This window comes from Panthera leo, chromosome B4 (assembly GCF_018350215.1).
Source record: "Panthera leo isolate Ple1 chromosome B4, P.leo_Ple1_pat1.1, whole genome shotgun sequence".
NCBI classification, from domain to species: domain Eukaryota; kingdom Metazoa; phylum Chordata; class Mammalia; order Carnivora; family Felidae; genus Panthera; species Panthera leo.
The window spans coordinates 100,980,378-101,008,245 of NC_056685.1; the positions used below are offsets into that span (position 1 = coordinate 100,980,378).

At 35.2% G+C, this 27,868-nt stretch overlaps 1 protein-coding gene across 1 annotated transcript in view; it reads left to right on the forward strand.

The window, feature by feature from the left end:
* Window positions 1-27,868, forward strand: part of NAV3 (neuron navigator 3) — a 599,823-nt gene that overhangs the window by 509,432 nt on the left and 62,523 nt on the right. Inside the window, exons 17-22 of the mRNA XM_042947238.1 lie at window positions 3,058-3,099; window positions 4,509-4,669; window positions 10,171-10,359; window positions 13,746-13,798; window positions 19,752-19,775; window positions 22,329-22,406. Coding sequence (XP_042803172.1) covers window positions 3,058-3,099; window positions 4,509-4,669; window positions 10,171-10,359; window positions 13,746-13,798; window positions 19,752-19,775; window positions 22,329-22,406 — 547 coding nt within the window. The remainder of the gene's footprint in view (window positions 1-3,057; window positions 3,100-4,508; window positions 4,670-10,170; window positions 10,360-13,745; window positions 13,799-19,751; window positions 19,776-22,328; window positions 22,407-27,868) is intronic.

The following is a 27,868-nucleotide window of genomic DNA, read 5'->3' on the forward strand; positions in this document are numbered from 1 at the left end:
GTAAGTATTTATAACCAAGTAACCGTCAAATCAAACCAGATGATAACGTTGAGGTTTATAGATATAAATGCAATGTGAGTATTTTACTTTGATTTATATTTTAGCAGTAGCCAATATACATTTTCACTTAGAAATACACCAGCAAATATGCAGTTACTTATTTTCCTTAAGCAAATCTTTTGTTATTATTGTTGTTCAGTTTTTGAAATAGACCAGTTTTACCAATGGAAGTATCCCAGTATTAAAAATATAAATAATTTTTCTAAAATAAATCTTAAATAGACTAATTTTATTTTTTAAATTTTTTTTAATGTTTATTTATTTTTGAGAGAGAGAGAGAGAGGCAGAGCACAAGCAGGGGAGGGGCAGAGAGAGAGGGAGACCCAGAATCCGGAGCAGGCTCCAGGCTCTGAGCTGTCAGCACAGAGCCCAACGCGGGGCTTGCATCCACAAACCATGAGATCATGACTTGAACCGAAGTCCAACGTTTAACCGACTGAGCCACCCAGGTGCCCCAAAAAGACTAATTTTAGGTAAATGCATATTTTGCCCTGGATTTTTAGTGAAATGTACTGATGAATATTAAATTTGAACAATAAAATACTTTGATAGGTATAATATGTGATATAAATATTAATTAGTTCCTCCTAGTAAATTACTGGATCAAAATAATTTTTGATATGACAGGTTGTACTTTTCCTTTCTTGGAAACAAAACTGCAGGCAGTAGCAATTTATTCTAGTCCTTTAAAGTGCATTCAAGAAAGTTTATGATCTATTGAAGAGAAAATTAGATCCTATCAGAGATCCTGGCTTAATTCTAATTAAGCAGGGAGCAGCATGTTGGGAACACTAAGGAAACCAAAGAGCCATCTGAGGGAAAGTGTGCTAGAGTATAAATATTTAAAACAAAGTAACTAGAATGATATGATAGAGATGTGTATAAGTTCATGCCTTACCTGTTTATCTACAATTTCAAATATTTTATTGATATATTCACATCTCAATGTTATTGAATCAGTCATTTTTTAATTTAAATTCCTCTTCATTAAAATATCGTAAAATAATAAATAATAACCAAAAGCTCTTCAGTAATTTTCTCTCTAGCTGCCCCAGATCATTGATGGCCCTGGAGCCACAACCAGTTTACAGTTATTTTGTTTAGTTTGCTTTCTTTTTTTATAAAATAACCAAACTGTAAAAATAATTTTGAGGTGCCTGGGTGGCTCAGTTGGTTGAGCATCAGACTTTGGCTCAGGTCATTATCTCACAGTTTGTGAGTTCAAGCCCCACATCGGGCTCTCTGCTGACAGCACAGAGCCCGCTTTGGATCTTCTGTGCCCCTCCCCTGCTTGTGCTCTCTCTCTCTCTCAAAAGTAAATAAACATTAAAAAAATAATTGAAAGTAGTAACCACCTTTAGAAATTGCTGGCTTGTTTTTACATATCACATGGAGCAAACTTGCCTGCACAATTCTGCACAGCATCTATTGCCTTTAAATAGACAGTACGTGACCTCCTCAGACTGCTGGCTGAGAGCCTTACTTCCCTCATTCCCACTGCCTGCTGGCCCTGCAAGCAGTGAATTTGTGACCTTTCGGGATAAGTGAGAAGTGTCTACGTTATAAAACCATTAATATCCAGATTCAAACAGATGTTTCTACTTCAAGTTTTAACTTATATTGGTAAATTTAAATGCATTTTTTCTGAGGTTTTTTTTTTCCATTAAATTCTCTGTGTGCTAGAAACATATACATGTTATACAATTGATAATGTTGGCAAACAATGCCTCTTTTCAATTTCCTCTGCAATGTTAAGCTTTAATAAATTTGCACACAAGACAAAGGTCATCTTTAAAATGGCTTGTGACCATATTAATGCTTTAGCACAACCGTAGTTCATATTTACAGGTTTTTCATATTTGTTCAATACGATTCCTTTTTGTTTGCCTATCCACACTATTCAAAAAACTTCTGTAGTCAAAACGTACACTAGAACTAGCCTCTACATAACTGAGTAATTACCTTTTGTGGACATTCCCTATAAATAAAATCATATAATGTCTTTGGTGGCTTTCTACAGCAGTGCTAAATAATGGAGTACCCACAGAAGAAAACATTTTAGCTTTGATTTTGAGTGATTGATTTTCAAGTCGATGTGTTTGCATTTGTGTTATATCATTCCCATCATGCATATCCTGTGTATTTAATTTTGATCATTGGGGGTTCTACTGGAAGAGAGCTATTATTCTGCAAATTCAAATTAATTTTATTCTTTGGTTATCCACATGCCAGAGATTATAACAGAAATCCCTAGACTTGTCCCGTTTAGCTGTTGACACCCTCTTCTATTTTTAGAGAGGCCATTTCTCATTTTCTCCAGACACATCCTTTCATCTCTTTCTATGACCGATTGAGATTCTTTAAAATACATTGACTGATACAATGTATAGCCTTTGAAGTACCTAACTTATAATTTCCAAAAGATGGCATAATTTCATTAAGTATTTAAATAAATGGTGCCAAAAACCATGACGTTTCAAGCAGATATTTATTACATATTATTTTTCTTGTCTTATATGCAGATAGAATAAATCTGCCTTTGTTTTTCATAAAAATAATCTGAATACAAAAGTAAATATCAAATGGTGTTTTACCTCTCCTCTGTCCATTAGAAGTGGTCACTTTAACTTAGGCAGAGCAGATCTATCTGATTTCCACACATGTCTCTCCTACATATGAAATCACAGTGAGAGAGTCTAGTCAGTTGCACAGGGAAGCAAAAACTACCATAGGAGGAAATAAATAGAATCTACTGGGGAATAATGTTAACATGTCATTTAATCTACCTGCTCATGATCCTGTCACTAAATTGTCATTGAATGTGTTACAACAAAGGACATCTGGTCACCTTTAGTTGTCCTTTTCCAATAAGTTAAACATTAAATGTGTGTTACAGAAATTTTATTTTGTGTAGTTTAGTGAATCATTTTTGTTGGATGTGTAATTTTGAGGTTTTTGTTTACATTATGTCCTTAGGGGTTTTCTTTGTTTTAACAGCATGCAGCTTGACAGAAATACACTACCCAAAAAGGGACTAAGGTATATATTTCTCTCAGCACAATTGCTGCCTTTCATTGTTGTTATGTAAACTCTGTGTGCTGTCTCTTTCCCTCTTCTTTCTTTGTTTGCAATGACGTATCTGCCATTGAGGATGGCATCACTTTTCATCCTGATGTTTTCTCTGGCCTGAGGATTTGGTGGGATAAGCTTCAGGTTAGAGATACCTGTAGGGCTCAAGACTCATTAAATCCAATGTAAATACCATTATTTGGGGGATAGCAACATTTGGTAGATTTCAGAACCCAACTTCTGTAAATTAAAAAAAAATTGACTTCCCTAACTTTAGCATCTTGGAGGCATATGCTTGCAAAACCTCAACCCATATAGTCTACAGATGTGGCCAGTTAATGTTGAAAGGTTGAAGGATGCTCTAATTTGAATCAAAGAAAATATATTTTCATCATCAGAGGACAACTATTGTAATTAAGGTATGAATTTTTACAGAATCCTTTTGGTAGAAACTCAAGAATTTTAATTTCTGTTTTTCAGGAGTGCTGGTCAATTTAGATATGGATTACTCCAGTATTACGTAATAATATCAAAATAATCATTCAGTTCATCATAAAAACTAAAATGAAAATTTAATCCATGGCCATCCTTTACTGTACACTCTTATCTGAGGAGAGGATATAAAATGAACTATGAATAGAGGTATAACACATATGAACACAATGAGTTGACTGTTCTTTGATGCTAAGAACTTACTTACTCTGGTGAAAATGAGCACTGGCCAAATAGGTCTTCCCCTGTTATCTTTTTTTCCCCTCTTCAGTCCCTGAGTAATAGCAAACAGCTTGTAATTAATTATTCCATTTCAATATTTTGCTTCAGAAATCTATTTTCCACTAAAGTGAGCCCATTTTTTTTTCTTTTTTAAAAAAATCTGGACATGATGTCAAGTGGCATTTTAATGAAATAAATGTTTATTTTAATTTTTTTTTCTTTTTTTTTTTTTTCCAAAAAATTTCTGTCAGTTTGTGTTCCATTTCCTGTGCTTTTCTGTATCCATCACTTCAGTTCTCTTGGCTTCTGGCCTACCACTGTCTGCCATATTTAGTCCATGCTTTCACCCTCTTCACATCCTTCCAAGCACTGTGCTTTTGAGTCCTTCTCAATTAACTTGGCTGTCTGCTCATTGCTTATGATTTTCAACTACATATCTCACAGAAGCATAATTTTCCTTTCAAAATCCTTTATTTTTCTTTTCCTGTGAGATTCAAACAGATGGTGTCAGATCATCTGGAAGAACTAAGCAATTATAATTAGATTCAATCTGTTGGAGAATGTTGTTCAATCTGAATAGTAAGCTCCTCTCAATTGTTTTCTTGTCCTGGTATTGCCTTGCCCTTGTAGATGTGCTTACGTGTCTTAGCTGTGCTGTTTTGCAGATATACCCCATCGTCTCGGCAGGCCAACCAAGAAGAGGGCAAAGAGTGGCTGCGTTCCCATTCCACTGGAGGGCTGCAGGATGCTGGCAACCAGTCACCTCTGCTCTCCCCTTCTGCCATGTCATCTTCTGCGACAGGAAAATACCACTTTTCCAACTTGGGTAAAATAGCCTAAACCCAATTTCATCGTGTTGTTTTCACCACTTACCCTCACAGGAGTCCTCGAATCTCTTAAAAATTCTTCACTTAAAGACAAGACAAAGATACCTCAACAGTACCTTTTATTTGTTTGATGGCTTACTGTTCACAAAATACTTCCCAAATGTTATGCAGGTTATTGCTCATGACAACAATGTGACATAGGTACTACTGTTGTTACTTTGCAGTCTAGGTCCAGAGGCACAGAGAGGTCATTTCACTCAAAAGAGAAAAAAAAAAAAAGAAAAGTCTCTCCACTCAAGCAGTAAGTGATCCCAGAACACCTGACTTCAAGCCTGTGGAGTTTTCTCAGAGTCCTCTTAAAAACCAAAAAAAAGCTCCTTATTTTTTGTTTAAAATGTTTTTTTAAAGTCCTTAGAAGAATTTCTCATACTTTTGTAGAGAAGCATAAAATATAAAGAAAAAGAAAAAAAACCCATAACTCGATGACTCTAAGATCGCTTCTTTAAAAGTGATCAAAATTAATACCATTTTAAAGCTAAAACTGTCCTTTAAATAAACAGAATTCCATGGGAACATTTTTGGATAAGTACAATGAAAAAAAATGATGATTTAACCATTGGGCTACTTTGTGTGCTTAGCATCATTTGTATGACATATAGCATCATTTGTGTAAATGTCACAGAAAACATTGGGAAGCATGATAAAATAAAGAAAGAAGTCTAAACGTACCAGCTATAATTTGATAGAGCCAATGCTTTTAAAAACAGATTTATGTTCTATAAATTTACATATAAAGTAGTCTCATTTTTTTTTTCTTTTTGCTTCAAAACTTTTTTTTTTCTAATAACGGACCCACCAGTTGTCCAAATTCTTCAGTAGTTTGGACTTTTCAACATTTTCAGTCCTGTGAGGACAACAAAGCCTATTTCTTTTCTCTTGTAACTCTTCCTGCTACACAGAATAAGCCTCTGGCAATGAGAAACCATTATTTCAGTCATGGTTCCATATGATCTAATGAAGTCCTATTAGACACAAAGTTGCTACACATATACACCTACACAGTGATGAGACTTCTTTGCCTCATAATGGCAAAGAATGGTATAGTTTTTACTTACTTTGAATTGTAACTATAAAACATAGCAAGAAGCTTAAAATTTTAACTTCAGAAATGGATTGAAAAGGTTTTTTATGGAGTCCTAGAAATATGAAATAAACTCTAATTTTATGCAACATTTGCAACAAACCCAAATCACCTGGAATGCCGTTTGCTAGGTATCTTATGTCTCCTACCATTCTTTTTAATACCTGATGTTAATTTGAGTAATTGAATCCTTACCCCACTATTTTTTCATTTATATTATTCTGATGAAAGCCATCTGTTCCATTATTATTTGGGAAAAAAAAAAAAAACCCTCACCACTTACTATGTCTGACCTCGACAAAGTCATTTAGCCTCAATTTTCTCAACTGTGAAATGGACCCATAATACCTAGGTTATATTATGAGGGACTGATTTAATGTATACCAAAACTGAGGAGAGTATAAGACTTGATAGACTCTGTTACCTCATCATTTTTATTAGAAAACATGCCTTACATTATCAGAGACAATAGCTGTAGATTTCAAATTGATCTTGCTGCCTCTACTCTCATATTCAATATTTTCACTCATTGATACTTATGATGGAAGACCTTCCCATACATGACAACATACTAGGCAAAACAGTGGGTACTATTAAAATAATCATAAATAAGGATTATTTTATCATTAAACTTATAAAAATACACCAAATGGAATTTTTTAACTTGAATATGGGTTCCATTGTCTTGCATTTTGCTTTGGTCATCATTTGTTTTCAATTTGAACATTATCTCTTCTGAATGATCAGCAACTGATTACTACTAACAGTCACCATTTGCAATGTGTTTCTTTATCATTCCCTACCTATTAAAATATATTAATAGATAAAATTTTTAGAAATATTGCCATAAAAAGTCACATATAACAAACAGAAATTTAAGAGAACTGCAGTTACAGCATTCTATGTAGACTACCATAAGCTATTGCCAAAGTAAACTGGTTTGTGTGCAATTCCCAGCATGTATGTTACCTATAATAGAAACTGTTCCACTCAAGAGAACAAATCGGAATAACTTAGGAAGCAAAATACATCTTTGGATGAAACTTTATTTACTCTTGATCATTGTCCTTGCAAGGCATCTCATAACCTGGTGAGACTCATTGTCATCTTGCTGTGAGTGACGATTACTCAGCTTTATTTCTCACCTTGCTGCAGGTTTAGCGTGTAGGAGCATTACTATCAGCCTCTCACCTATGTATTTGTGGACCCTTTTGCGTACAGAGGATTGTTTATAAACAACTTTGTGTGGGAAGTTTCTATTTCCCTCTCCATATTCACCTTTCAAGCTATTTAGAATTAACCCCATTCTTCTGTACTCATGAGAGCATAGAATCTTGGAGATGGGAGACATCTACCTATGGTTCAATTATTCATCTTTTAGTTAAATTCTTATGACATCTCTAGCTTCTTGTCTAAACCCACCCGTAACAGAAACTACCTAGATGGAGATATATTAGACTTTTGAAGTTCTTCCTTTAAAAGATCAAATAAAATTTTCTTTTTTTTTTTTAAATTTTTTTTAACGTTTATTTATTTTTGAGACAGAGAGAGACAGAGCATGAACGGGGGAGGGGCAGAGAGAGAGGGAGACACAGAATCGGAAGCAGGCTCCAGGCTCGGAGCCATCAGCCCAGAGCCCGACGCGGGGCTCGAACTCACGGAGCGCGAGATCGTGACCCGAGCTGAAGTCGGATGCTCAACCGACTGAGCCACCCAGGCGCCCCAAATAAAATTTTCTTGAATCTCTACCTAGTTCTTAGAGTCCCAGATTCCACAAAATAAGTTAAAATTAGCGTTCATTTGAATATTCTTATTTTAAAATAATATCATAAACCCAGTAACTAATATGTCAAGATATAGTAGCCAAGTCGAGGGACTCTGAGGTATTTAAAAACCCACTCCATATTTCTATTAGTTCCTATCTCCTCAAATCACCACTAATCAACATTTAATTTAATTTGAAAAGCGGCTTTGCTCTGAAATATAAGGCAAAGTCAGTGGGTCCCTTTTCTCTAATATATTGTCACATCTACATCTCTCTTATTTAGAAATTTGGATGTGTCTCCTGGATTTGAATGGGTCCTAGAGGTCATTTATTCTGCCATTTTTTAAATTTATAATTTGTGAAGAAATTGAAGGGTAGAGATTGGAATATTTGCCTGAAACAATTGGGAAGCAAGGCCACCATTAGAAGGCTTGTGCTAGTTTGTGTCCCATTATAGAAATTCTCTTTTTCCATCATATTTTTGTCTTCTATTTTATAACTTTTCTTGGTTTATTCACATACTAATTTTTCTACTTTTCAGTCAGATGCCCAGCCCCCCTCCTCCACCCCCAGAGGCCATTCTTGCATTCAGGGCCATGCCATGTTGATCTTTCTATGCAACCACAGCACCAAAAAATCAGACCTGTCATAGATATTAACTGAATATTCTTAAATAGCATAGGGGTATAGTTCCAAGGGATACACTATCAAAAGTGTTTGTAAAGGCAAATTAGTTGCTTTAAAATTCACTCTAATCCTCATTCCTATTTCTTGAATGAGTTAAGTCCTATGTTTTGAAATTATAGAAGGACAATTTACTTGGCTAGCTCTGCAGCCATTTTGGTAAGAATTATGCAAAGCCAAATAGTGAATAAGATGTCTTTCTAACCTCTAGATATGTACTGACATAATACATTTATTTATAAATGTGTTGAATATTTCATTCATTTAGCAAAGAGACAGTTCATACTGTGAACATAGAATAGGATGATTTACTCCAATTCAGGTACTTTAAACATAAATATTCAAGTCTAGAATGTTCTTCAGTGTTATCTATTGGCAGTCAGTCAGCAATCAGATTGAATTAGTCACTGCTGGCTAAAAATCTCTCTGTCTCTGTCTCTCTCTGTCTCTCTGTCTCTCTCTCCCTCTCCTCCCTCCCTCTCTCCCTCCCTCGCTCCCACCCCCTCACTCCTTCTCCTCTCTCTCCTTGGTCCTCCTTCTTTCTTTCCTTCTTTCCTACAGATTGTACACTTTGCAAATCCATAGTTTCTTTCACTTTTTATTATATGTAATATGCACTCACAATATAATTCTAAGTCTTGTATTTATTTCCTTTTTTTGTCCTTTTTTCAATCCAGTCCACAACTGCTCTATCAGAGGATTGTTCTGTGTATTAATTCATCAATATCTATTAAATATTCAGCATAGTGCCTGGAAAATAGAATGCATTCCCTTTTGTCTACCTCATAGTATATAGGCCTCCTATTTTACATTGTTTTGAAAGCCAGTCATTATATATTAAGAAATGTAGTGCCTGTGTCAAAAAAAAAAAACAAAAAAAAACCCTGGAGATTTTGAAATGATATCAGATGAATTTTAAGCCAATGACATAAATTCTTTAAGGCTTTGAAAGCACCCAGCAGCTTTTGTGATTGCTTAAGAGGTTCCTGCCTGCTTCCTCAGATACTTACAACAGCTTGCTTGTCTTAAATATGAGCATTTATGATATATTTCTTAATTTTCTGCTTTGCTTTTACTCCACATTTAAGTTAGTATTGTTTCAAAAGAAGTTGTACATTCAGTCAATCACATCTTTCTTTAAATTCACGACCATCATTTGGCCTAAAAAATTGAGTGTTATTAGAACTCTGGCAATTGGCACTAAGTACATAAATTTGTATTTCAAATTATGAACATAAGGTACTGCTTGGGAAACATAACAGGTTTGTACTTCTGACAGTCTTACTATGGCACTGTGGTCTTAGACACAGCAGAAAAAGTGATTGATTCGCCTTATGATGAGCTATAAATGCCATGTATATTACATTTCATTAAAAAATTATTTTCTTCTCTTATAACCTAACTCTGATAGCAGTGATGGTGCTGACCATGAACTGACATAAATTCAGAACTCAAAATGACTAAAAGTCTTTGGTTGGGAACTTCAAAAGGATCTTCTTGTGAAATTTAGATTCCTTGTGTTTCCTTTTCACTTTTGTTTTTCCCAGATGTATTCTTCTCTAAAAGAAACCTGATGACTCCATGAAGGCAGTCTTTTCTTCTTAATTGCCAGCAGAATATACTTGTTACTGTATTTCTAGCATAAACAGGAGAGGTTGCTTGGTGGCTTTGTTTAATGTTGCTTTAGAAATTGACATATTGCTTGCCATGAAAGTGTTAGGAGGAAAGAGGGACTCCACTGAAACTGTTATCGACCATTTCAGAGGCAGACTCTCAGCCTACCTTAAATAGAGACACCTGTTAAAATCACATTTCCATAGAATTGGGGTCACATTCTCACTCTCCATCAACCTACTATTTTCATCATCCAAGCCTCAGAATAATGAGGCTGTGTGTGCTTTGTTTTTCAGTGAGCCCAACCAATCTGTCTCAATTTAACCTTCCCGGGCCCAGCATGATGCGCTCAAATAGCATCCCAGCCCAAGACTCTTCGTTCGATCTCTACGATGACTCCCAGCTTTGTGGGAGTGCCACATCTCTGGAAGAAAGGCCACGTGCCATCAGTCATTCAGGCTCGTTCCGAGACAGCATGGAAGAAGGTAGGCGAAGGGGGAAATAAAGACGGAGTTAACTTTATTTAACTCAGAGATGAAAACTGTCACATCAGACACATCACAAGGATTTCTGAAGAGTAGATAAATGAGTAAGTATAACTCTCATTTAGGGAGCCCTGAAGCTTGAAGAAGTTTGAGTCTGCATTACCTTGGGTTTCTTTTCTTTTTTTTTTTTTTTTTTAGTGTTTTATTTATTTTTGAGACAGGGAGAGAGCAAGAGCGGTGGAAGTGCAGAGAGAGAGGGAAACACAGAATCGGAAGCAGGCTCCAGGTTCCGAGCTGTCAGCACAGAGCCCAACCAGGGCTGGAACTCCCAAACCCTGAGATCATGACCTGAGCTGAAGTTGGAGGCTCAACTGACTGAGCTACTCGGGCACCCCAATTACCTTCTGTTTCTCTATGCATTTGCAAATATGCCAGAAATTGTTTTGATTATTACTTGGTTCTAGAATAGTTCAGAATAAATTCAGTGTTTTCATAAAGAAAGCTTCATAATTTTAGAGCCTGTTTGTCCTGGTGTGTCAAATATCAGAGCAAATGTTTTGTTTGACATCTCAGTTAAAGAACCATAAAGATACATAAACCAGAAAAATTATCTTATGAAACTACCACACGTTGACAACTTGTATTCTCAGAAACTCCCTCTAGTGTTAATTTCTGTTATCATATCATATTTGAATTCATATTATGTCTACTTTTGCTTCATAAGTTTCATTTCCTTATCCAATGCAATAAGGTTCTATGTGAATATTTTATAAAAATTCTATTTGAAAAAGGCTTCATTGATATTTAAACATATATAATTTTCTAAACTATATAATCTCAAGTGTGAAATTTGATAATATTTGAGAGACTTCCTCTTTGATTTAATGAATGAGTTTTTAAAGTATCCATAAAGGGAAATTGTGGCACACATATTATAAAGCATATCAGCTATGGATAAAATACAGGTAAACATAAAAGTTTGAACAGATCACAATAAAATCAGACATAAAATCAGACAACTATCCTAGTCCTTAATAATAACATAGAAAAGAAGGACTCCAGATCTTAAAACATACCAGGTTTTAAGCCTCTGGCCACCCATTTATTTGTGGTATGAACTTGTGCAGGATTTTTAACTTTGTCAGTCCTAATTCCTGCAGATGTAATTTTACAGGTTTGTCATGAAAACAAAGTTAGGGAACAGTTCCGTTCCTTTCTCTTTCACCTTCCTGCTTTCTTAGAGTCTTTTCTGATTAAAAGTTTAGATGGTTATGGGGGCACCTGGGTGCTTAGTCAGTTAAGCATCTGACTTTGGCTTAGGTCATGATCTCATGGTTCATGGGTTTGAGCCCATATGGAGCTTGCTTGCTTCAGATTCTGTGTCTCCCTCTCTCTGTCCCTCTCTCACTCGTGCTCTCTCTCTCAAAAATAAATAAACATTTTTTTTTAAGTTTAGATGGCTGTGAAAATTGATTTAATGTTTTCAGGCCACCACTGTATGCTTAATTTGCTGGCCCTAATTTCGTTGACCACCATTGCCACTACCTTCTGTGATATTAAGCAAACCACTGAGTTCATTGTGACAGAGAGTGGATTATATCCAGAGAGTCTGCTGATTGTGGCAGAATAGATAGACAGAATTGACCTAATTGGCAATATAAAGTCATAGCTTTTTTGAGATGATTCTATCACTCTCTTCACAGACAGGCATCTTACAATACTGTGAAAATAATTTGCCAAGCATACTGATGGCTCTCTAGAGTGCTCATTTACAGATAGAATACTGTTCATATGCTGAGAAAGTCTGGCCTTCTGTGTATGAGGATTAAATAATCTAAATGGCTGAACAGCACCCTGAGTGGGCAAGATGGCTTCTTGATGCCCATCCATTGAACACTGAACAATTATTATTCTTACAATATGGTCTGCAATCAAGGGATTATTGAACTAGTGAGATGGGAAGGGCTTTATTGATGCCCTCCCTGCTCAATGCTCACAGTGAAGATCAGGAACGTGCCACAAACTAGGAGTCCATAGACCTATAAATAGTAAGTAGCAGGAACAGACCAAAAAATGGGATCTCCCAATTCATTGCCCGCCTGCCTTCTGTACACCGTGTTGAAAATCTTAGTCCATTCTGGTGTTATTAGAGGTTGAAAGAATGTGGGATTTTGTTTGGTTGTTTTGTGTTCTTTAGATGACTAACATTTTGCACATCTCACACAGTGGTAGGAGGTGCTCCAGCTGGAGATCTGGGGTTGTCCTTCTTTCCTCTTTGACCCGCATTTATAGTCAGTCAGTTTTAAAGAGGTTCTTCCTGATGTCCCTCAAATTCATCCCTTTCTTTTGAGCCACACGGCCACAATCCTGCACGGCTTTGCCAGCCTTTCCAGACCAGGTTGTGAGCACCTCCCTTGTGTCCTTGCTGTACCCCTTGTATTGCTCTCAGTAGTATTTATGTTACTCTTTTATAATTATCTTCTTAGTTGAATATCTTTCTACTTCTTTTCAAGCTCCTAGGATTGTGTCATAATTTTTATAGTCCCAGGATCCAGAAAGGACCTGTCACGTTGGGTGGGACCAACTACTATTTAATGGATGAGTATGCAGAAATAACTTTATATTATCCCACAATGAAAAGAGGAAGGGCTTTTCTATAACTATAATTAAGCACAATTTTATCTACCTTTTGGGCTTACCACATTAGTTGCCGAGAAATACAAAGCAGTCTACCACTTGCCTACGATGTTATTTTGGTATACCTAGATAAAAGCCAGTACCCAATTTCCATTCTTAATTTCATTGAGACACCACCTTGAAATAAGTAATTTTCTATTACTAAAACTACAAAAGAAACAATAATTCTCCACTTAAATGAGTATTATCAACTCATTACAGATAATGTTGAAATAGCAAGTTAAATAAAATGCTTATGTCCCTGAAAGTATATGGAGAAAAAACATTGAAAATGGACCTTTGTTGTATATAAATGAAATTAAATAAATAAAGAAAATGTATAAAATAAAGAGATTTTTTTTAAGTTCATAAATTTATGGCAACTTTAGGTTTCCATGATTCTCTGGTAATTTATTATGTGGAGGTTTACTGTAACTTTGAATCTGTCAACAGCATGCCTACAGGGCTTGTATTGGCCAAATCCTCTCCGTAACATGATGAGGGAGATATTTTAGGAGAACAGGTATGGGACCTTCCCATGTCTCAACATTTTGACCTCCAAGAAATGGCAGGAGAATTGTTCTCAGATCTTTGTATCTAGCTGTATTATTTTATTTCCCTAATTGCCTAGTCTCCACTATCTAGCAAAGGCCGGGTGTTTCTGAGCACGCTTCATTATTTTACCTCTTGTTCGTTTTTGCTTTTTCCAGTTCACGGCTCTTCATTATCACTGGTCTCCAGCACTTCTTCTCTTTACTCAACAGTAAGTATCCATTGTTAACAAGGAGCTTCTGCCTCGGCCAAGCACACAGTGATTAAATAGGTTGACATTTACACAGAAGTTGCACAGTGAAATGAGGGCATACGCTCAGCTACCATAACCAATAGCTGGCGGGTGCTTTCCCGGACCTTCTGTGGCCCAGTTTTATGCGCTTTCACTGGACTTTTGTGTACTTATTAAAATCAATGAGTGCATGAAAAACTGAGTTTCGTAAAACCTCTTATGGTATAACTGGGAATCGCTGAAACCATGTACTCTCCCATAAATTTATAATATTGACTGGTTTTCCTTGTTTGGTTCTCTGAGCCATGACTGGTAATTCTTCAATGGTATTTTCTCCATTTTCTTATTTTAATTTTTCAAGTTCCTCTGTGCCAAAGTGTAAAGGCGTAAAAGGCCTAGAGACTCTTAAAAATATATACCTTCTGAAATAGAATGATTTTTAAAACTATTTCTGCAAAGAGAAAAATGCCGATGTTTCAACTTATTTTCCTGATGTGTGCAGTTATAATCTGTTTTTGCCAAGATGAGCTTCCTGTCCACTTAATATAATTTCATTTTTTTTTTGCAAAAAAAAAAAAAGAAGAAGAAGATCTATAGGATGTTATATTTAATAGGAGGGTTCCTTCATGCCTAAGTAAAAGTGAAGTGTATTTCATTTACTGAATCTCACTGAGACTTCAGCAGTGCAAATAGTTCTTAGCCAGAGCTGAGGTTCATAAAAAGTTCAGTCTTGGCCATCACTGAGCAATTAAGCCTGATGGGCAACGCTAATTGTTTCACTCATTTCATTAGGCTTAAATGTTAGGGCCCTCATTTTATAAGCTCATCTTACATATTTATTGCTTTGGATAGTTACACAAGATCAGAAATATTACTGGGAAAAGCAATATTTTTCTCATCATGTCTCCTTTTCATGATTAAATTTGCCAATTATACTCTGTAAATGAAGAAATCACTATTATTGTTTAAATTTAATCCTTTAGGCAAGTGGATAAGAAGTAGAAAGGTGAAATGTTTTGGCAAAAACACATAAAAGAACTGTGTTAACACTTAACCCTCCTCATTGGCCCGGGGGCTGCTGTGTGCTCAGGAGATGACCTCTGACCTAAAGCATTGCGGCCGAAGTCCCTACAAAGCATCAAACGATGCAGCATGATCATAATATTTTAAATATATGCAAAACCACCATTTGGATAAAACTGCCTTCATTCAGCCTGAGAAAGATTCCAGAAGAAAAGGAGCTTGATGGGGTGCCTGGGTGGCGCAGCCGGTTAAGCATCCGACTTCAGCCAGGTCACGATCTCTCGGTCCGTGAGTTGGAGCCCCGCGTCAGGCTCTGGGCTGATGGCTCGGAGCCTGGAGCCTGTTTCCGATTCTGTGTCTCCCTCTCTCTCTGCCCCTCCCCCGTTCATGCTCTGTCTCTCTCTGTCCCAAAAAGAAAAAAAAATAAAAAAAAAAAAAAAAAACGTTGAAAAAAAAAATTTAAGAAAAGGAGCTTGGTTTGAGGGAAAACAGATGGCTGATTAGTATGTACCAGAGTCTGGTAGAACTTTATGCGACAATAAGAAGGTTTTCTAGCTGCACTGTCCAGTACAGTGACCTCTGGCCACATGTGGCTATTGACTGTTTGAAGTGTGGAGTAACAGAGGAACTGAATTTTTAAGTTTAATTAATTTAAATTATTTAAATAGGCACGTATGTCTAGTAGCTTCTATATTGGGTATTGCAGGTTCATAAGGAACAAGGGGCTTCATTTTAATAATTGTAGATAAGTAGGAGTAGATGTCGTATGATAAGGACAATCAGAAAGCATACAGGAGGAGTATGTAGTAAGAGTGCAATATGTAATAGGAACAGAGACGAAAGTGACTACATACATATACCTATATGCCAAAACTTGGAAATGAAATATACCTTTGTGTTAAGTGTGAAAAGAATGTATTAGGTCTTTAAGCCACAGAGACTGTACGTGGTTGTCCTGAAAATGATGGAAATTATATTCTTGAATTCACAAATAACCTATAAACAATTCAAATAAATGCATATTTGGAGGACTAATAAAAAGAAAAACCAAAAATCAAAGATGATGAGGAGTCATTCTGACTTCAGTCCCCCATTATCATTCACCGAGATTCCACTGACAATGAGAAAATATCTGTGAAAGTATTTTTTAAACCATGAGGTAAAAAGTCAGTTTGTCATTATTTTTCATGCCTTCTTAAGGACTCTAGATCAAGATTCAGTTGATTTGCATTCTTGCCTAACTCTATCAGCAATTACTGTGTGACATCAGAAAAGTTGCTAAGTTTCTTTGGACTATACCTGTAAAATCAAATTGGAAAACAACAGCCAGATCTATCCCATCTGTCTCAAGGGTTTTGTGTAATTATTAGGGAAGACCAGAAATGTTGTATACCAAAAATAACAAAAATTATAAATTTTTGATACACAGTGATTCTAGGAGCACCATTTATATCATAGTTGATATGAATTGCATCTTTTGAATTTAGGCAGTGTAGTAACATAGCTGTGCATGGTTATTTCCTTCATCAAATAATTCAAGTGTCTAGGGGGAGAAAAAGTTCTTTTTTTAAGTAGTATATTAGGCACTATCTGCTCTTACTAGACAAAATACTGCTCTCGTCAACCATGCATATAAACCATGTTTACTCTAACATTATCCATATAACATTAACGCTTATACAACTTACAGAATTATATATTTTGCTGGATGTATTGCACTTCAAGATATTAAAACAAACTAATAACAATGGCCTGTTGCAAAGAACATTTGCCTATAAAATCACCAATCTAACAAGTCTCATTGGAAGGATTCTTTACCTATAGATCTTTTAACGCTTCTACAACTTACAGTTTGGTAAATTTTTCAAAAGTATTGTGTTGTAAAGTTGAGGATTATCACCTGATAGTATATTCCTGAGCAGAAAGGGAATTTGCATATTGATCAGAAATCATAGGCCTGATCTAGGGGCACCTGGGTGGCTGGGTTAAGCATCTGACTGACTTCAGCTCAGGTCATGATCTCACGGTCTGTGAGTTCGAGCCCCGCATCAGGCTCTGTGCTGGCAGCTCAGAGCCTGGAGCCTGCTTCGGCTTCTGTCTCCATCTCTCTCTGCCCCTCCCCTTCTCGTGTTCTGTCTCTCTCTCTCTCTCTCTCTCTCTCTCTCTCAAAAATAAATAAACATTAAAAAAAAAAATCATAGGCCTAATCTGATCTGCCAAGTTCTTACCTTTGGCACACTTAGAGTTTGTGTGCTTCTTTTAAAATCCAAGCCAACACTGTGAAATCCAGAACTTTTATCTAAAAATTCAAATTTCTAAGTTACTTTTAATGTAACCTGAATATCTAGTAACACTGAGATGAATTCCTCCAGGTTTACAGTCACTTGGCATCATCCCTTTAGATGCTGGAGTATGTTCTCAGGCCGGTTCCCGCCTCCACAACCTTTTTTCTTCCTGACACTGAAGCTGAGTTCGGGTTCTTAGTTATTATTGTGCTGTTTAATTTCTCAAAGGAAAGACATACTCCTTATTATCTGTATCTTTATGAAAAGTGGGGAAAATGTAAGCCTAGGGAGGCTGTATGATTTTTTTTTAATTCCCAGAGCCTTTTATATTCTTTATATTCCTGGTCCTTTTAAGCACTGAAATTGTTGATCCTTGCAATAAATAGCTTTTTTTTTTCTGACTGGACTTGTATATTAAAAACTTGATTGAATCTTTTTTGTACCTGGAATCTAATTTATATTGATTTAATAAGAGCAGGGGCCATGTTTGGTTTGTTGTGGATCCCTTTAGCATATTTCCTAACACACAACTAATACTAAAGTAATTTTTTTTAGTAAATTTGAATGGGTGAATGAAAGGCTAATTAATGATTTATGGAGTAAAGAATCATCTGATATAATTTTATTTAGGCAAAATGTTTTATACTGTCTACCATTCTCCAGACATTGAACTTGGTTCAAAACCATCATTTAAAAATGGCAAGTAATCATATTCCTTCATGATGTTATTAATTCTGTGCCTGAATTGCTGAAAGAAGTATAATATTAATATTCTGCCTCAGTGCTTCCACTTTATGGTAACACCTACCTAGTACTAATAGCCATGAGGTATGAAAGAAGGCAAAGATTAAAGGAAAAGATAGTTGTGAAAATATAGCAATGAGAAAAATCATTATATACAATCCATATGGAATTAATATGTAATGGTTATACTTATGAGTATTATAAATAACTTATTCAAGGTTTTTTTTAATGAGAAATATGATGAATATCTTTCTTGACTTTTTTGTTAAATAGGATGCATTGCGTTTTTTAAGCTACAAATTATTTATTATTAGTTTTATATAATGCTAGCAGGCCTTGAAGCAGGATTTGGGCAAAATATAGTGGCAATAAACATGCCAAGTTCTAGGGAAAACAAATCGTCATAGCTAATTGTGCCATATATCTTAAGGCAAATAACTTCCAGCTTTCTTTAAGGTGAAATTTCCATCTTAAAATTAGTTCCCTAGTTCTGATTCAAATGCCAACTGTTGAGGAAACCTTAAAACTATTAGAATTGAAAAATAAAATCTTCACTTAAAAATTAAAATTGAGATGTAAAATATTCAAGCTTTATGTTAGCATTTATTTTTAAAACACAGTTTTCTTATAAGGGCTATTAGGATTTTACTATGTAACCACTCTGTTATTCCAACACAATATTACTAACGATACATTATTTTTAAGAGTAGAGAAAATACAGGAAAGGGAAAACTGAAAAATGCTTATGCATAAAAAAATACCTTGATGTTTATGTTGTTACTTTGTTTTATTGTATATTTTCTAAAAAAAAAAAAAAAAAGTGGTTCAGGTACTTTTGTATCAATCAACCAGGAAATGTCCCCAAAAGAAAGATAGGAAATGAGATTTTTTTTTAAATTTTTTTAGCTTCGAAATTGATCAGCGCAATGAGCAGATTTGTACTGTTCAGAGGTATTATTCATTCTCCACCTTTTTCCAAAATAAGGGAGCTTCCCAAATGTAATGGTGCACATAACTCATTTTCTGGCATTTTGCAGCCCAGCACAAAGAAGAAAAACAGAGCTGGGAATTTTCTGCAACTGAGTCCAAAACAGCCTTCAATTTCCTAAAGCAGTCCTTATTTGCATAATGTGTATGACCAAAGATGTTTGTCAGCCACTTTCATCACCATCTTGACGTGGGGAATTTTAATGTTTTGCTGACTTGCAGCTCAGTAAACTTAATAATCATTAGCGACAGTGAAAGAAGACAGAAACTAATAAAGTGATTTTACCCAGTTATCAGTAGAGGTCAATATTTTCCCTCCAGCTTTATTTGGCATTTTTATGATCTGTAAATCACAGAATAAAATTCTGACTCCCAAGTCGTGGCTGATGATGTCTATAATATCATGGAGTGTATTTTCTAATATGTATGAAAAAGTCCAATATTTCATTTTTTCCTACACCCATCTTTTTTAGAGTGAAATGTTATGATTACTTTTGTTTTTGTTGCTTATGGTCTGAATCTTAGAATAACATTGTCTTTTAATTCTAACTTTGCTTTTAAGGCATATTATGTATCCATGAATCAAATAACCTACATTTTCAAAAAATTTTATCATTTGTATATAAGGAAGTACTCATTTGCAATCTTAACGGTTCCTGTTATAATAATAGAATATTAGTCTAATATTTATAACATGTAAGTATAGTATAACTATAACAATAATGTATAATACTATGAAATTTTAACATGTATTTTACTATAATAATAATTTATAAATAGTCTTAGGTTGGATCATAATATTTTTAATACAGTACAATTATACATTTATACTTGTGGAGCAAAATGACATTAGTCACTTATAGTTAATTTTTTTTTCCTTTTGTCTTTTACAGGCTGAAGAAAAAGCTCATTCAGAGGTAAAATTTGTAGCATTTTCATATTCCACTCTTTGTTTACATCTGTGATGAAAGGAAGGTACCACTAGAGGGCTGTGTGATACAGTAGCATAGCTCTCCACCACTGCCAACAGAAGTGATCCTCTAGTTGATAAATGGTCTCGGATATTTACTCTTAAGGAAAATGAAAGGAAGTTTTTAAAAGCAAACTTACCTCTTACATTCTAGAATGGAGTTTTAGATCAACAACCAAAAATTTGCCTGTAGTAGTAAGCACTCATTAGATCTGATGAATGAATGAATGTGTGGTCTTTCCAATTCATTGTAGTCTCTTTTCCCCAAGCCTGTGAGACTAACTGCATAGGATTAACGAAACCGTTGAACCTTAGGCATCAGACCTCCATAACAGAAGCTACCAGCATCACAGTCCATCTGTTTCATGCCGGGACTTTGCCGCTCTAATCATCGCTTCATGTCTAGTGTGGTATATTGTTCTAATCACACACATTTCACAAATGCACTTTGTCTCAATCATGTTCCAATCAGATTGCAACCTGGAGAGAGTGTCCTTTTTATTTCACTTTGTAAAAGAATTTTCCTATCCAAGGAGAGCAGGAGGACTTTAATTAGGACTTTATTCAAGGTGTGGTAATGATATTTGATTGGTTTACACTGAGGCAGTCAGACCACAGAGAAAATCAATGTCTTGGCAATAGCCTTTGCAAAGGATCTCTGCCCTTATTAGCCCTTAAAGGAAAATTTATGCTATGCTTAAAAGTACTGAAATAGTATTGATTATAGCATTTGATCTTTATCATTGCTAGACCAAAAAGTTAGTATGTTTTTTTTTTTAAAAACCTAAAGTGTTTTATTTACATTGCATGGACCTGACTGTGCTAATTCGGTCGTAATATGGCTGCTGAGATAAACAAATGCTGCCTATTTGCCTGATTAGTCCTTACCCATCTCCCCTTTTTGTCATCTCTGCCTCCTAATGGATCATGGTTTTTAAAAAATAATTTCCATTCCTTTAAGGTTTCCTGGGTTAATTTGTAAAGGATCATGTAATAGAGGCTATTATCTTGAGAAAGGCTCCTTAAGTTTGTATTGGTTTAGGATAAAGTATATGGTCTGTTTTCTGGGACTGTCTGTGGTCATCATCATTTGAATGCAAGTCAGTGCGATGCTATTGGGGGCTAGTGTATCTATTACAAAAAAAAACTGGAGTGAAATGGGATCACATTTGCTGAAATTATATAAATGTTCACCGTCCCAGCTTCCAGCTTAAAATTCACAAGGTCTTTAGAGTCTCTCAACATTGACTACCATTTCTTTTCTGCCAAAAAGTGGGGGAGAAGACGCTGAACTGTGTCAAGAATGCTCTTTCAAACTGAGACAGTATTCCAAAAGTCCAACCACAACAATAGAAGATTTCTTTTTAAAGAAAGGAGAAGAATTAGAGTAGAATGTTTGGCATCTAAGTAACTAAAATCCCTGGAGACCAGAAGTAGACCAGTAGACTTAGTCTCAGATGACTGTAGATGTTTTACCCTTATAATCGCTGTTTACATTTCTTAGCAACATGAGACACAGTTTTAACTGCAGAAAGTGCTTACATTAACAATTTAAATGTGATATGACCTACTCTCTTCCTCTGGTTCAGTTTTGGTACAGTGTGAACTTAGCTAAAGAGGTAGACATTTTAGCACATTTATTTTATTGGTTTATCTCATTATTTGAACAGCATTACTGATTTTTTCCCCCTCTTAAGCTATGGTTAATCTATAAAACATTTTTAGTCTGAGCTAATAGTAACTCAATGAATAAAAGGCATTATAATAAAGTTTTGGGAAGGCGTCTCTCAGAATGTTAGCCATTAAAACTCCAGCTAATAAAATTATTTTCAAATATGAAATCATTATACATTGGATCGGAGCCAACTTTCAGTGGCTAAGGGATAGTCTAATGCTGGGAAGTTGCCAAACTAGAAAATTTTAAAGCACATACTAAAAAAAACAAAAAAAAAAACCAAAAAAAAAGTATTTTTTTTTCTTTGCTAAAACTCCATGCTAACCTCCATGCTAAAACTTTCAGTACATTCCTTTAATTTGCAAATTTGAGGGGTGCCTGGATGGCTCAGTCTGTTGGGCATCCGACTTCGGCTCGGGTCATGATCTCGTGGTCCGTGAGTTCGAGCCCCGCGTCAGGCTCTGTGCTGACAGCTCAGGGCCTGGAGCCTGCTTTGGATTCTGTGTCTCCCTCTCTCTGACCCTCCCCCGTTCATGCTCTGTCTCTCTCTGTCTCAAAAATAAATAAATGTTAAAAAAATTTTAATTTGCAAATTTGAGTCCTGACCTTGAACATAGTCACTTACTTCTCTTCTTATACATGGTATTTGACTGTTACTGTATAGCTAGTGTTCACATTTCTTTGGTTTTTCAGGAATTGGTGCTGATACACTAATTAAGGGGCTGCATGAGCAGAATATAGTATTTGCTTTCTTGGATTGAATTCTTAGTTTTAAGTAAAAATCCACTAGCATATTAAATTGATTTTTTTTTTAATTACATTCAGCAAATCCATAAACTGCGTCGAGAGCTGGTTGCATCGCAAGAAAAAGTTGCTACCCTCACATCTCAACTTTCAGCAAATGTAAGTCACTCTTGATTTTTTTGATATATTAGAATAGATTTTTATATAGTAAATGGAATAATTTTAGTAACAGCCTCACAAACTTTAAGTGTCCAAAAATAAAACAGACTTCAGTCACTCATACAAACGTAAACTTCCCTGCATGTCGAGTAATAAAATGTAAACCCAAATTGACGTGGTTAAAGGGCTTTTGTTTCTTCTTAGGTTGGAAACATTAGTAAGAGTTACAAGGGCTATTTCTTTTCTTATGTCTTATTTTTATTACTCTCCGTAGATATTTTTCAAACCACAATACAGTTGGTGGTTGACAGCGATTAACTTTGGAAGATAAAAAATTCTATGTGCCCTGCATTCTTCAGCACAATTTATTGGGCAATTAGTTAAGCACCCAATTAATTATAAAAAAATTAACTTAGGTCTACATTTGGGTATCCAAGCTATATTGGAAATGAGAGAGAGTTCCCTAAAAAACCTGGGCAGTCTTCTCATAGCAGTTTGACCAGCTGAGAGTGGCAAAAATGATGCCAATGAGACCATCAATAATATTAACATTTATTGAATATCTTTCAATGTGCCAGGAATATTCAGAATAGATGCAGAATAAGAAAGGAGAACCTGTGACATTGTGCCTGGTCCTAAGGAACATTAGTGTTAGAAACACCAGTGAGGGGTAAGGAAGCTCCCACTGTTTTGCCATACGCCCTGCCACCTGCACTCAACATTAATCTGCTCAGTTGAAGTGTGTAGCTCTGGGCCCTTCCTCTGCCTCACCACTCTGCTCTCCACTGAGGTTTTCTATCTCCTAGACAAAGCATGACAGGGCAAGAGAGAGCAGGTGTAGGCCCATGGGGTACGAGCTGATTAAGAGAGATTTTAAGGATAAAAATTATTGTGCAATATAACTTCCACAGTATAGAAGTAAGTCTTTTTAACCCACCATGTATTCATTTCAGCACTGGATTTGAATTGATTTTATCTTTTCAACGTGGGAAGAATCAAATTAATTTGGGGTTGGCTGTATTCATTTTTATCGATGTTGTTAGGGGGTTGTTAAAAATAATGGCAGGTTTTAGAGAATTTTTAGGCAGTACTGAAAGAGGACAGAATTATTTAACCTATATTTTATGTTTAAGAATAATTCTTAAAGAAATAGTTCAGAAGCAACTATAAATTTTATACTATAGGCTAGATGAATAACACTGTAAAACACTCAGTCTAGGTTCCTGACTCAGCACCCAGAGAACATATTACAATGTAAATGCCAGAAACACATGAATTGTGTTTATCTGCAATGAGGAAGGCTCAATGATAGACCCTATGGACTGGAGAGTCAAGATATTTACAGATGTCTTTAATGATTACTCAGGATTTTATTTTATTTCATAAATGTCTCTTGCATAGGTTTATATATTAAGATGTTAGGATGATAAATGTCTGCTATACATTATGGAATTTGGGCTTTTACACGGTATTTTTAAAACTATTTCCATTTAAAACGCATTATATTAATATTCTGTTAAAAAGGAAAACTCAAACTAAAAAAATGGATGCAATAAAAAGTGTATATTTGTTTTTCCCTCAGACACTCCCTTCCTAAACATGGTTGTTGGTTTCTTTTTTGGGGGGAGGGTATAGTTGACATACAATGTTCCTTTAGTTTCAGGTGATTTCCCAAGTTTATACATTATATATATACTATATACTATATCACTATATACATAGTGATTTCCCAAGTTTATACATTATTCTGTGTTCATCACAAGTGCCATTACATCTGTCCCATTACATCACTATTACAATATCACTGACTATATGACTGTATTCCTTATGCTCTGCTTTTTATGATTGTGACTTACTCCTTCTATAGCTGGAGGCCTGTATCTCCCTCTCCCCTTCACCTATTTGCCCAGCACCCCCACACCCCGTTCCCCTCTGACAACCATCCATTTGTTCTCTGTAGTTACAGTTCTGATTCTGCCTTCTGTTTGTTCATTTCTTTTAAGATTTCATGTATGAGTGGAGTCATATGGTTTTTGTCTTTCTCAGTCTGACTTATTTCACTTAGCATACCACCCTCTAAGTCTATCCATGTTGTCTCAAATTGCAAAATTTCATTCTTTTGTATGGCTGTGTAACATTCGATTGTTGGTTTCTTATGTATCCTTTCAACTTTGATCTTTTTATTCCCATGAATACATATATGCAACACACACCTGCAAAGGCTTGTACACACGCACACACACACACACACACACACACACACACACGAGCAACCAAATTTTAACATAAGGGAACAGTCCTGAAATTTGACTCTGTGCCATTGTCTAGAAGGGGAGCAAAAATTTTTTAAAGTTGTCAGCCATTGGCTACCTACCACTTCTCCTTTAATCATGCATACCACACTGTTTTCACTGATGTGTTTTCATGACTTTGGCTCACATATTCTCAGCTGAGCATTGATATGACCACCAGAGGGTGAAAATTGTTTTTCTGTGGTTAAAAAAAAAAACTTACTCTTTTTATGCACAAAGCACAGATATACATGGAAGCACAGATATACATGGAGTGCATAAAAAAGTATCCAACATATCTCTGGTGCTAAAATGTCATGGAGGAAGGGTGCTATTAGAAGAAAAAGCATCTATAATATCTCCTCAAGGAATAATAATGAAAAAAAAAAAGAATGAATACAGAATTAGAGGAAGTAGTGTCAAATAGATAATTTTGTTTAAAAAGTGCTAGTCTTAGAGAAAATTTCCAAATGTATCCAGCTTCCTCTGGCTACATCTATGTTATCATTAGCAAAACTTGTTGCACATGAAAAGGAGCCTAAAATTATATCCTGTTTTTCATGCTCCTTTTTTTTTTTACTTCATAATGCATTTTATAAATCTTCTGAAATCACCTGAAGGTCATGACCTTAGGGTTCCTGGGCTTGAGCCCTGCATCAGGCTCTGTGCTGACAGCTCAGTGCCTGGATCCTGCTTCTGATTCTGTGTCTCCCTCTCTGTCCCTCTCCTGCTCAAGCTCTCTCTCTCTCTTTCTCTCAAAAATAAATAAAAATTAAAAAAAAAAAAAGGAAAGGAAAGAAAGCATGTTGTCGGACCTTCGCTAAATCAATACCCCACACATGCACAGGAAGAAAACAGAAGCCCCACAAGCAAGCAGCTGCAAATGTATAGTCACATCTTACAGTCAGGTGCCCCCTGGCCTTTCACTCACACCTTTCTGCAGCCAAGACATGTGGGAAGCATTTCTTCATGTTCTAATATATTTTGTTGTACAAATCTCAGCTCTTAGATCATCTAGAAGTGGGTGCTGAGGCTAGTTACTATTACCATTTTTCAAAGGTACCACTGAATGAACATGTCACAAAAGATACTTTTTTTTTCCTTTCAGCACATTGGTCTTTTAGCCCAAAATCTCAAATATATTATTTTGTTTAGGATTGTGTCCTGTTTTTTTTTTTTTTTTTTTTTTTTGCTTTATTTAATATTTTTATATAACCTGGCAGTTACTCTTGCTTTTCTGCATCTCCTTTAACAGAAAACAGTTTTGCATATACTAACAATGGCAAAAACTGAAGGGACAATTTTATAATGTGTAAAAGAAGTGTGAAACCTTAATTATGATAGTTTCATTTATTTTCAGTTCATCTATTGATTTTCAAAACTAAAGTCACAGATATATATATCCACAAAAATCTATGTATATTTTTTGGTTGGTGGACCATTACTAAATTCTGGGGGAACAAATATAATGCAGGCATTTTTCATAATATTTCATCTTACTGTTTAGCAGTACGATAATTCTCTTTACATGTCTATTCAGATTGTATTATAGGATTCAAAAACTGAAGTCAGTATGTATTAGAAATACCATCCATAACTACTCTTCAGTCTTGCTTATTTTATTACCTTGACAGACTTCACCTAACACACATTGGGATGTAGTCATTATCATATTGACACAATTTTACTCTGGCTTTCAAATTATGCAGCTGGTAATGGAGAAGTAAGACCCAAGTAAATCATGATCAGTAGTCCCTCTAAAAATCCACAATTTTTAAAAAGTCATAATTTTGTTAAGGTTTTCAGACAAGATCTATTGTCCTATAGTTTAATCAGTTTTACTTTCCATTTTAGTTTCTTTTATTTGTATCTTGTACTGTCTTTCCATTAATCCAATTGATGAGAAGTTTATCCTTTTATTACCTTCAAAGTAACAAAGTTAGTAAGCCAAGACAAACTTAAAAGCAGTATTTCACTAACATACCTCTAACATATTTTTCATGGAGAACGATGTGACTCAAAATGTTCTTTGGTAACCAGTTATACATTTCTTATGAATAATTAATGAGTAGCAATGTTCCAAAGATTGAAAACTGACATTCTCATAGTGAACATTTTGTATTAATTAATAGCTACAAATTATAGGCAATATATTTGTAGCTACAAAATACAGACAATATATTTATTCAGCATACTCACATTCCTACATTCTTTGTCACTTTAACTCCCATTCAACTGATAAAATATGCATAGAAGGTAAAGTATAAATTTTCTTCTAGTTTTTACATCCAATAATTGGGCATTACAGTTGTTTGAGAGAATTAAAACTGCAATATTGAGTACATTCTTACATTTCTTTTAGTACATGTTAACAATGGTTTTCGGCCAGAATTTTCACTATTTTAAAAGAAAATGAGCAATTTTATTTTAGGATTTAGAAACCTATTGTATGCTCACAGCATGATTATTGATTATCATCTAAACTAGAATCAGCACAAAATGGTCAATCATAGGCAAATACATTATAAATCACATAGAGCAATGCATTACAGCAAAATCTAACTCCTGCTGCTTACCACTGGATGAATCTCAGAAACTCAATGTTAAGCAAAGCAAAAGTCACAAAATAATTGTGCCATATGATTCCACTCTGAAAGTTTTAAAAATAGACAAAGCTAAAACATAGTGTTTAGGAATGCAAGCTCAGTGGTGCAACTATAGAGAGAAGCAAGACAATAATTACCACCAATGTTGCGATAATGGTGGTTATCTTTGGGGCAGGGAGAGGCGACAGTAATAGGGGAGAGGTAAGAGAGAACTTCTAACATCTTCAAATGTCCAATTTCTGGACTTGGCTGGTGACTAATGAACCAGTGAGCTCTGCATTTTCACTTTGTTCAATTTTAATATGGCAGGAATTTTTTTTACATTAAAAAAGTTTACGCGTGAGAGAAAATGCAACATAACCTTATGTTAATTTCTGAAATATTAAGTCTGATGTAATGATATTCCTTGCCATTGAAAACATTTTAAACTACAGCTGCATTTTCACTTTGTTCACTTGTAATATGACAGGAATTTTTTTCACAATAAAAAAGTTTACGCGTGAGAGAAAATACAACATAACCTTATGTTAATTTCTGAAATATTAAGTCTGATGTAATGATATTC